At 32.9% G+C, this 12,221-nt stretch overlaps 1 protein-coding gene across 2 annotated transcripts; it reads right to left on the reverse strand.

Annotated features, from left to right (window-relative positions):
• Window positions 1–163: 163 nt before the first annotated feature.
• LOC120345990 (uncharacterized) lies at window positions 164–11,173 on the reverse strand. 2 transcript variants are annotated; one of them, XM_078115144.1, is made up of 9 exons: window positions 10,989–11,173; window positions 9,337–9,482; window positions 5,290–5,396; window positions 4,791–4,889; window positions 4,204–4,312; window positions 3,720–3,849; window positions 1,935–2,368; window positions 1,253–1,341; window positions 164–951 (listed from the first exon to the last, which is right to left on the reverse strand). In XM_078115144.1, the coding sequence occupies exons 1-9, from the start codon at window positions 11,046–11,048 to the stop codon at window positions 578–580; spliced, it is 1,548 nt and encodes a 515-aa protein (XP_077971270.1). In that variant the 5' UTR covers window positions 11,049–11,173; the 3' UTR covers window positions 164–577. The 2 variants fall into 2 exon arrangements, with proteins under 2 accessions (XP_077971270.1, XP_077971271.1); XM_078115145.1 differs by having other exon boundaries at window positions 164–945; window positions 10,989–11,172.
• Between the last annotated feature and the right edge of the window lie 1,048 nt (window positions 11,174–12,221).

Below are 12,221 nucleotides of genomic sequence, written 5' to 3' on the forward strand. Positions count from 1 at the left end.
TTCATATTAGTCATTTAACTTTGTGGCCATAACAGCACTACATGCTGCATATAATAAGAGTATATCATTCGGTCACAAGATTTGTCTAGCTTGAAATAAGGTTGGGGACTAAGGAGTTGAAAGACGATAATGCCTGAAACGGTCTTAAATAACCTTTACACCCTTTCATTTCTGACATTGATTCTTTTATTATAAAAATGAAAAGGTAAGCAGCTCACAGTTCAAAATAATTCATGCATTTACAGACAGACACATGATGGGTAAACATATGTAAATAAAGAAATTACAAAAGTTTAGAACTTGAAATTAGGTAAAAAAAACATGATTTGAAAATATCAGCACAGTGAGATTGTAGTTAAAACAAATGCTCTTTTATACAGTGAATAGACCGTTGTCATGAAAACTCTACTCAGAAATGAATGAGAAAATATGACTTTGCTTTGAGCGAATACTCTCGAAATATAAACCTTTTCATCTTTACACAACTGTAATAGTTTTGTCTATATAAAATACAGGATTGCACGAATGCACTGCTTGCTGCACTTTGATATACCAGTGGAGTCAGGAGATGACAAAACTAAGGATTAGGCTTACCATTGTAACAAGCAGTCTGCTTGCCATGATAAATTTTAACATTGGTTGTGAAAGGGTCCGATAATATTTGAATAGGTATTTTTTTCAGCGGAATTGAACTTTTGGAATGTAATGTGTAATTAGAGTATTGACTGGTTACTGTCCATGAACTTGATTTTATTTTGGGTATAACATCATTGGAAAAAGTTTTTTGACTATTCGGAGTTGATGCAATAAGCAATTCTTCATTCTTTTGGTTTGAGCGCGCAGTATTGCCATCAAAATCAAGTTTGGACATTTGAGTCTCAATTTCTTCTCTTAGTTTGTCAGATGCTCGAGCTTGGCGAGACGTTACGTCAAATTTTTTGTTTCCTGATATGTGAAAATTATTTATGTATCATTTGAAACCAAGCAGTGTAGGCCTCACGATAACAATATGTTGACAACATATGATGCTTTCAATTGCTCAAACGATGTTGAATAGAATTGTTATTCCCATCAGTGATCAACAATTTAAAGACCATCTTCTTGTAGATGTAGTTATTATCATTTTTTAAACACTGCTGGATTTAAAATACATTCAGACTAGTTAGGTTTTCCTTGTTTGAGATGAATTAAAGTGAGAAACTGTTCAATGAGTGATAATAGAAAAATTTATGCATAAAGGTCCATTCAATACCTTTTGAATACTCTTTAGTGCTTTCCTCAGCCTGACTCGAAGTTTTTCGTTTCTTGTGTCTGCTTTTTGGTCTAGACTTCTTAGAATGTCTGAAAAATATAACCGGGTGATAGACAATTTTAAACAATGAACAAGACTGTTTCAATATGCAGACAAGCTCCAATAACTGTTGCTCTGAAAATTATTTAATTTTTTTGTAGTATTACAAGAAGGATGATGCCTAGTCAATCTACCAAACAAGTTTGATTATAGTGAGTTTTGAATAGATACGCAATGCCGATGTATATTGAAAACGACTAACACGATTGCCTGTGAAAGAACCTGACTATTCTGTCCTTTAAAATTTTATTCATAACTCAAAGTGTTGCTACTGATGAATTATAATCTGGAAGTAGGATAGAATTTACATATTTATCCAGGGGGAGAAGAAAGCTGATAAAACAGCCTAATCATATGAGAAACCACTACTAGTTATCGAGCAGCGATGTTCGTGTTTAAGTCTAAAAGTAATGGATAATAGCATTAATCAAACAATGATTATAAAAGAAGTTTACGTCGAAATGTCCTGGATATGCCCAATACCAAGAGAATCAATTATTAACGACTCCGAACACTGTCACGAGAGTAACCATGGTCTGTACAGCAACGATAACTAAGATAAGGCAAATAGCAAAAATATTACTTTGTAGTGCTTGGTCTTGAGATTTTACATTTCGATGGTAGAGCATTATCTCTTTCTTGTGCACCATCACATTCGTTAATCAAATCTAATAGCTTCAGACTTGAAAAACTTTCTGAAGCAACAGAAGGTCGACGAAGCTCAATTTCACCATGATCACTGTCTGTACCATCATCACCATCGGATGGATGACAAAGTTCCGACAAGTCTAACCATGTATCTGATTTTGGTGGTTCACTTTTCGACCGCAAATCAAAATTCCTTTTTGATTTATTTAGATCATTTTTCTGGAAGTTTGATGAAGTATTTTCTTCACAGGGAAGCTTTACGACACAGTGGATTCTTTCTTTTCCTTTATGAGAATATACTTCAGATGATTTTTCAGTTTGTGTTTTCTTTTGTTCAACTTTGAATTGCACACTGGGTCTTCTTAGTAACTGTAACAAGAAAGTTCAAGTATAATTACAAAGCTATGTTATACATAAACAAGCAATTCAGCACACCTTGAATAACACGATGCGCATATATATATTTATGATATTGGAATTGATGAGAGCCCATATTAACTCTATATAAACCTTGAAATATAGATGAATCAAGTTTTGAAAATATGATCAATTGCTCATTTACATCATTTTTTTACTGTTCTCACTTCTTAGTATAAAAACAACTAACCAATCAATGGATATCATTTGCTGTACTGTACAATGAATACTGAGTTTTTGATCATAGGAATGTTATTTTATGTGATGTCAGCAGGCCGCAATGATGTTCTACCAAAATGAAATCCTATGCAGCTGCCAATTATTGTCGGCCATAAATATTATATTGAAAGTAGTAAGCAGTCATGTTTTACTTTATAGTGTGTTCAAAAGGGTTAAGTTAGGCATGGTGATGACATGATTAAGGAGATATATTAAATTTCGATCGAATTTACGTAGAATGTTGTTCTAGAATTCTGGATATGGATTATTTCAATTTGACTGGTAATTTCAAAAATAAGTAAATGTTTACTATATTCCTTGAACAATTTGTCCTTCTCAATTTTCCAAGCAAAAAAAAATTTTGTGTCTTTTAGAATCTTTTTTGCTAGCATTTGAAAAACAGTGATGGCCCATAGGATTTGTCAAACATAATGAATAATTACCTATCATGAACTTGAATATTTTTTTCAAAGTGTTCATAAGAAATCGTTTGACATTGTGATAAAATCACAAAAAATATCATTTACTCATAGCAGTAACCAAGGGTCGAAAGCAGCTTTATTTCCCAATGAAAACAATGAATGATTTTGGTATCAACATGAATAGATTAATAAAAACCAATGTGGTAAAAGACAATTAGATTTGTGTTGAGAGGAAACAATTACACTCAATAGAAATGAATACATTTTGTTGAATTTACAAAAACGTCTGTTGTCTTTGTCACCTTTGTTTATTACTCTATTGTCTCAAACAATAGGTAGAAATAATCACACAACAAATCAAAACACAATGTATAAAATTTGTTGAACATCTATTGATTCGCATGGGATAATTTAACAGTCTCGCTCGAAAGAATTTCTATTATAAAAAGTGTGTGTTTATGTCTATAAAAAGAAGTACAGTAATAAATCGATACAGTCTTCCTATTTACTATTGTTGAATATAATGTGAAATGTTGAAACAACTAAATAAAGTCAATGAGTTGACTAAATCAACCGAATTAAATGAAATCGGCCACAGTTTGATCAAAAATGACAAAATGGGTCAGTTTTGCTTATTTATTGCTCTATATCCAAGTGACAACCTTAGTTCGGGGACTCCTATTATCATGAGGTGATATAACTTCATTTCCAAGATCTGTCGAAAGTTTTTTCTCATATTCTTTATAAAGATTTGCAATAAAGTCTGGGCTACTACTCCTCTCACTCTCTGGGCTGAAATACAAAAATACATAAACTGAGTTATACCAACACTGCGAAATGCATCACAAAGAATATTAAAAATAAACTAATAGGAAAAATTACCGTACTTATTAATTAGTGAATTCGATACCGAAATTATGTAATAATGAGATTGTATTTCAACAGAAAAACATTATCTAGTAGGCAGTACCATGACTAAGAAAGGGCGTGCTAATGAAACGTTTTTCCTTATATTACTTGATGATCATATTAATGCCCTCCACCTTAATTTGAGAACTTCATTTGCTTGCAGAAAAGTATAAGTATATAAGCACGGACCAAGCAAGAAGAAATGATTCACATTAAGTTTGATAAATTTTTTCCAACCTTTTATCGTTTTCCAAATTTTCCTGTGAAATTCTCCTTACAGTGTCTATATTTTGTGTGACATGGGGCACCTCAGCATTTGCAATAGGGCTATTTCCCATAGTATAATCTAAAAACAGAATTAACATGAAGAATAACACGCACATCACAGTTCATATATTATCTAATTTTGTTCTCTACCATCAAAAATGAATGAATTGTTTTATACTTTATTTGTGATAGCAAATCTATGCATTAAATCCTATTATAGGAAATTTACAAAACCATCAGTATCAGTAGTTCAGTTTTACACATGCCGAAAATACCCATTGTACAAACAGAATAATAGTAATGGTTATCGAGCAGCATCACCTATGAAACCATAATAACAGGAATAAGTCAAATCATTTACATAATAAATACAAAGACAAATCTATACTCAGACAATTAGATAAATTATGCAAATTTTTCACATGTTAATCAAATTCGAGTGCTTCACCAGTGGTTACGTAGATTAGGAACAATGATAAGGTAGCCAGAACTACACCCGTATAAAAAATATGCTCGAGTGTATAGCCAAACAATCTAAAATTGAGTAAAAAATTTACCCATGCGATAAATAGAAGTCGTCTCAGAAGAATTATTGACAGAGTTAGCGTAAGAAACTGCAGATGAAGGCCGAGATAGTTTCCTGCCTTTCATGCGGTCTGTAAAATCAAATGGTATTCAAACTTCATTTACCTACATGCAGGACTCACAACTAAAAATCAAATTTCCCTTTTTTTTAGGTGTAAATTTGAACCTGTTGCTTAAGTACATGAAAAACAGGCTTCTTCAGACTCACTCTGAACATGATCAAAAGTTCAAGTTTGGGGAATAATTATAAAGAAGATTGCTAAACTGCTTGTTGGCGTAGGGTGGTTCACACAACCACTGGTCAGATATGGCTTCTTCCACCATTAGTCCAGGCATCTAAATCAAATCCCATACCTGACATGGACTGGTAACCGGACGAGAGGCTTAGGTTTGCCATCTTATCAATTTCTCTCTCTCCCCAGATAAATATAAAAACTTATCCTACATGAGGAAATATGTTAGACTACTAACTGTTTCCAAGATTTAATAGTCGATTTCCGGCAGTTTTTGGTCTTTCAAGTCGCCGAAGAAGTCTATCACTCTGTTCTTGCACAAGGTCTGGTAAAACATGTCCAGCCCTGAATAATTTGATTAAAGAAATATAAAAGCATGTTATTATAAAGAGAAGAATTTTAAATTGCGACGTTGAATAGTTAGTCAAAGAGCGACAATCCATAAAATAAAAAGTAAAAATACTGTTTTGAATAGGAAACTAGCATGTATGCCTGAGCAGGCAACAAGAGACTTATTTGCACTAAGTAAAGAAAATATTTGGCTGGAATAACTCACAGTGATAGCCAAAAATAATAGTAATAATAAACAGAGTTCTTGAAAATTCAAAATGCCCGAATAAAAAAAAGTGAAATTGAAAACTAGAAGCGCTATAAAATGAAATACTGGAATAGATTTGTGCAGATTATCTCAGCCAAAGAAAGCTAACATTCTAAGTGTATCAAATCTGTACTTGATCATAGTAATTAAGTCTTGCTATGGCGCCAGCTTGTAAATAATATTCAGAACTTGATATTCCTTACTTTGATATCATAAAACTCTTGAAAAGTGTGTTATATATAATTTAAAACCAAGTATATTTCAATATGACTCAAATATTACCATCACCAGCGAAAGTCCACAGACACATTTAAGTGGAAACACTTCATTTTGAAGCACCTCAAGAGTTCTTTCAAAACACTGTATAACAAGATTTCATCCTATCGTTTCAAGAACACTTATAAGGGTGTAGAGGAGTTAATGATTGAAAGCATTTTGTTTCACAAAGCTTTAAAAAATTCACTCAGTTCAAATACTGAACATGAACACTCTAGGCATAAGAAATAGATTTTAATACAATTTTAAACCAGAAATTTTGTTATTTAAAAAAGGTATGAATCCATCATTTTCAAACAATGACATGCTTTGAAAATATATAGATTTATTGGAAGTGTATCCAAATACCAATAACACAGAAATAATATTACATTCATAATTTGAATTATCATCTCAAATAATTCTGATTAATTCAATTCCCTTAGCAATAACTCTTAGCTACGCTATCATGAAGCTTTAAAAAACAAATAATAGAGTACATCATATTTTATATTCAATGTTACATTTTGCTATTTTTGCTAAGCAGGATCTAGGTCAGGGGTTCCCAAGCTTTTTTCAGGACGACCCCAAAGACAACTTTCGAGTGTCCAGGGCGACCCCAACTCAATATATATATTTTTCATGAAACTTTAGAGCTTCTTTCACTGGACTTTTGAGTTTGGTCATGTGGTGGTATTAAGTAAAATGAGCTAAAACCAAACAGTGATATATGATATTATCATAATAAGCACCTACATTTGCTATAGCATAAGGGTTAAGAACCTTTCTCCGACCTTTGACCCCCGGGAAATTCTTCCTACACTTTACTATTGCAAAGTTTTTGAGGCTTATTTTAAGAGTGGTTTCGCGAGTTGGCGCCTGTAAAATGGGGTATGTGTTTCAAACCATCATTATGACTTATCGCATACAACAATCTGTTTTTTAAAAGAACCGTTAAAGAATTTAGTCGATTACAGTTATTTCTACACTAATTTTTTATTACTGCAATTAAATTAAAACTCCTTAAGAAGACAGAGTGATCATTGAATTATCTGATTTATATTTAAATTTCCGAAACACAACTGAAAACTAACGAATAGAGTTCAAAAACGCGAAAAACAAGGTAATGTTTACGACCACGCCTCAAAATCTGTCTGAGCAAGAAAAGTGTCTGAGCGGATGCGAAGAGGCAGCATTGTTACGTCACTTTTTGCTTCTTGCTGATTGGCCAATGTCATGAAGTAGACAAGAAAGTCGATGCTCGGGGAAAGGTCCATAGAGCGATGTCCATGGGCCTGTTTTACATAAGCCATGGTACAAATTGCTAAATTTAACATGGTTTGTCAAATCTTGGATGTTTTGTACATCCATCCTCTACCACATAGGTTCTCAAAGTGCTCCGTACGGAGCCCAAGGGCTCCGCGAGAGAAAACCAGGGGCTCCGCAAGCTATTCTATTACTTTTCAAAATACTGACTTGGCTAATTCAAAACTTTTCCTAGAAGCAATAACAGCTTTGATAAAATCTGACAACAATATAGCCTCGAAATATGGCAAAGTGGCGGAATTAAAATGACATTATTTATAAGCAGGAGCGCATCCAGGATTCCTAAGAGGGAGGAGGTTCACAATTGGAATCGGAAATTTTTGCGCAACATTCTTTGCGATTAAAAAAAAAACGGATAACGAGATTTCTGTTGCGTAAATAATTCAATTCATGACCGATGCGAGCATTTAAAGTGTCTTGTCGTAATAATTTAATTGTGCTCATTGTTACTCACGTTCGAGACTACTATTAGGATTACTAAAATGAAAAAATACTATTGTAAAATACCAAACTGCGTGATAAACTGCCAACTATAAATAAATTGGAGTCGTATTTTTGCGATCTTGGGATTTGTTAAATTTGATTTGTTCTTTCGCACTCGAGATTATTTTAAAGCAAGATATCGCCGTTTGAAAAATCACAAGGTCCTGGCAAAATTTATTTTGGTGCATGCGGCTCCGTCGGTAGTTTCAGAATGGAAAAATGATACATCGCGCGCATAATTAATTGACTGTGTTTCAATTTCGCAGTTACTACGATGAATAACCGAAGAAAACCCAACATAACACCAAATTTTGTGATTTACAATGTCTATAAAAGCGTTTTTATTCTGGCGTGGGTCTGCTGAAACAAAACTTATATTGTTATCTCCCATTTTAAATTTTAGTTCTAATATTTTAAAATGCCGTTTTTCAATCAAGAAATTTGAATTGCGGATTTACCTCTTTATTAACTATTATTTTTAGCATTTCGTCACCGATGATTATAATATGGTAACATGTTTTTCCCATTGAACTCATAATTCCCTTTGAGAACGAAAAAGCATTTATCGTCGTCATTGTGGAACAGTACATGTATATGCCGAAGGGAATTTTTGATTTAGGGAGAATAAACACCGGCGTAAAGATGTTTGAGGTTTAAAAACACGCCATGCTGACGAAAACAATCGGCAGTTGTAACAAAATGCAATCGCGCACGTTATTAGAGGCCTTTTAAGTCTTCCAAAAATGCCAAGAGGAGAAAAGATTCGACCCCTAATTTACAGCCTTAATATATACAATTTATCTTTGAAATTTAGATTTATTTATGACTTGTATTAACCCTATTGAAAGGGTTTAGTATTTAAATTGAGTAAAGTACGTTTAACTTACTCAGGAATATAAATCGGAAATTAACAATTTTAACGTTTATTTTGGGGCTCCGTGAATAATAGTCAACCTTTTCAAGGGCTCCGCGACACCAAAAGTTTGAGAACCCCTGCTCTACCATACCTCAGCGACCCCATGACCTGTTTGCAATCCTACCTACTTATCACTCCGACCCAATTTGGGGTCGCGAACCCTGGTTTGGGAACTCCTGATCTAGGTAATTGAGATCAACTTCATTTCATATATTGTTTTGAATGGATCCACCTAAAACTTTTATCTTGCATTAAAGCATCATTATTTTTAAAATTAAACAAGGAATTAGTATGTTTTAACAGCATTTAGTTCGGCACCAATACGGTCTATTTCAAGTTATTGCTGCAACTTCCTCGTAAATATTTAATTTATTCCAAAAATTGTTTTCATTATACTTTTCTTATTTTTCAAAGACTCAATCAAAATTATCGATGAATATCAAGTCAAGTCTCTTAGGCGCTTAATGAGTCCTTTAAGTTTTTGAAAGGTGGCTCATGCTCACTGCAAGCAGTCTCCATAAAAATTTGTTACTTTTTTTATTATATATTCATTTACACTTGAAGGCATTTATTCATGTAAAAGAAAACTTGATAACTAAGCCAGAATACTTAATTTCAATGAAAATACCGGAAAAGTAAACCACTACACATCATTAATCCTATTCAAAAAAATTTATAATTGCATTAATAATAGCTAAAAGTCATACCATGCAAACTGTGAATTGATTGTTGACAAAGGAGGACAAGTCTCCATTTTTGTGTAACTGAAGACAGGCAATGAATGATTTTTCATCATCTTGATGCTGTTTTGATTGTTGTTGTTATTGTTGTTGTAATGTGGAATTATCCAATCCTGTGAAATAACAGCATTTAATACAGAACATAAAATTCATTAAAGATAAACAAATTCGGTTATGATTCATATCTATTGAAATCATTAAAATAGTAACTAAGGGATTCTAAATTGCATAACAGAGGTACATACATACACAATTAAAAATGCATGTTTTTACTCAGAGAAATTGCAGAATTACATTGAAAAACCTAGCATTGTTAGAAGAGCAGTTCATAACAATATAATTATAATTGAACTCTTGAGTGTATAAAATTTACATGCATTGCACAATTACTTAGGGTTATATGAAATGTCTGTAATATCAATATAAACTTGGACTCAATTTTTATTTTCAAATATTTTCAGTCTCTAAACAAAGACACTTCACTATACAGTACTTGTAATATGTGATACGGGTGCATATGCAAATATCCAAGTGTCGAAATATAATTACAATTGCAAGTGTATTGTTACAAATGCAAATTGAAATTACTTGAATGCAAATGTATACTACATGAATCATGTTCAGCAGGAAAACATTTCTTATATCAAATCCCACCTATAAACACTGACAGAGAGGCTGCCAATATACTTCTTGCAAAAATGACTTTTTGTCCAAACTTTCCTATCAATGGAACTGAATGCAATACAAGTTTCACTATAATACAGATGTACATAAACTAAACTATTCATATCTGTATAAATAGGTGATTGAAAATTTTCTAAAGTGCCAATGCAAAAATGTGAGATTTGAGAAAATCACCCTCACCATTTTTTAAATCAACAAATTAGTAAATATTCAGTTAGGGTTCAGGTCAGGAATGATTTCAGAATTTAAATTTCCACCACAATCTGCATTCCTAGCCCTCACCTAACCCTAACTGAATAAGGGTCTCATGTAGTTTCGTACCTAACGTACTTCTAGTGGGCGTAGCATAATTTTTTCATGTGTCAATCCTAACCCCCACCCAACTACACCATCCAAAAATTATGTCTCTACGACGTCACAGTGATGTAATAGAGCCTTTCAAACTATATGAACTGTCATCCAAGACGAGCACCCAAAATCGAACAGCTATTTCACTCGTTTTCTCGTTACGATGATCCCAATATGAGAGAGAATGTTGACGTTAGTTATTTATCGTCGGCGGCGATGCCATTTCGGGTGATCGTACGTATATTTTGCAAGGTCTATGACGTGATTGTGATGTCGTAGTGACATAATTTTTGGACAGTGTAGTCAGATAAGTGTTAGGATTGACATATAAAAAAATTGTTATGCTACTCCCACTAGAAGTACGTTAGGTACAAGAATAATTACTATTTCTTTCATTTTGAGCAGTGGCCTTGGTGTTTTTTGACGGATGCTCTGTACAAAAGATCCAAATTTTCATGGCATAAGCTTCAAAAAATTTAAAATATTTCACCTTAAGTCATGAATGAAGAGATGTAACAACATACATCACATATATCTGTATATTGAATAAACTTGATAGTTCTATTGACTATCCATGCCCTATTTACCTGAAAAGTCAAACGGCGAAGATCTTGGAACTTCTGTCGTCCTGTTCGTTGCTGCCTCATCTCAAGAAAAAATCACTACCACGTCTATTCTTATGCTCCCAGATCCAAAATCCCTATCGCACGTCGGTGGACATAAACCCTGTTAAAACTAACAACTGCGAAGTAATTACATTTTTATAAAGATGATACCACATTACGCATTACATTTTTATAAAGATGATACCACATTACGCATTACTGTATAGTGTATATGGTTAAATATTGTACATAACAGAATTGAGAAATAACAATTGTTTGCCAATTTCTAACATTATTATTACTGATATATAGGCTACGGCGCTTATATAGTCTTTAGACGACAGACAGACGGAGTGCAAAGCAGACGACTACCCGCTGAAATTGAAAAACAGAATGTTTACAATTTTACGCGCGGTCGCCCATGATTTGGAAATAGGCGATGATCTCGAAAAGTAATAACATTTCGGAGTATTGACTACAAATGAATAAAATGATCTAAAAAAAAAGATTAAAAGTTGCTTTTATATATTGTGTTATGGTATCGTATCTAATTTACAAGATTTGACAAAATAAAATGAATTGATTGCCACCAAGTGGTTGATATTGTTTGACAATTGTTACCATGGTGATCAATACCTTCTGCTTATTTAGCAGAGGAAGTTCCTGTGTTATTCCATTATGTATATAAATTATACATTTCCGTACTTGTTTATAAGTGTATAGATGTTTATTGACAATATAGCCGATAGAATATCGCATCCTGAAATCTATTGAGTAGAAGTAGTTGGTATTGCTGTATTCATCTCAATAATATACCTGGAATTCCAGAGATTGGGTTCCATTTCAGCGTTTACAGGTTTAGTGTTTTTTATATATAACCCTGCTCAAACTCATGTAAATCCGGATTAAAATATAGTCCATTTCACAAATATAAAAACATTAATTTGTTTAGAATAGCTCAATATCAGAATACAGGAATATGTCCACTATAAAAAGTATTTTATGTTTTGGTTATTTTTTGCATAAAGAATCGATTGTTTGATTAGTTTGTTCTTTGTTGTTGTTGAATTATTATAGTAAGCCTTGATCAGGATAGCTTTATCCTTATAGTAAAAGTGTCTATTCAGCTGTTTCATTGTGAGAAAACAAAGCTTTACATAGTGTAGAAATATTTGTAGGAGTGTAATTCCAAAATTAAGCAATACAGTTCCATCC

The sequence above is a fragment of the Styela clava genome, chromosome 8, assembly GCF_964204865.1.
Source record: "Styela clava chromosome 8, kaStyClav1.hap1.2, whole genome shotgun sequence".
In the NCBI taxonomy this organism is placed as follows: Eukaryota; Metazoa; Chordata; class Ascidiacea; order Stolidobranchia; family Styelidae; genus Styela; species Styela clava.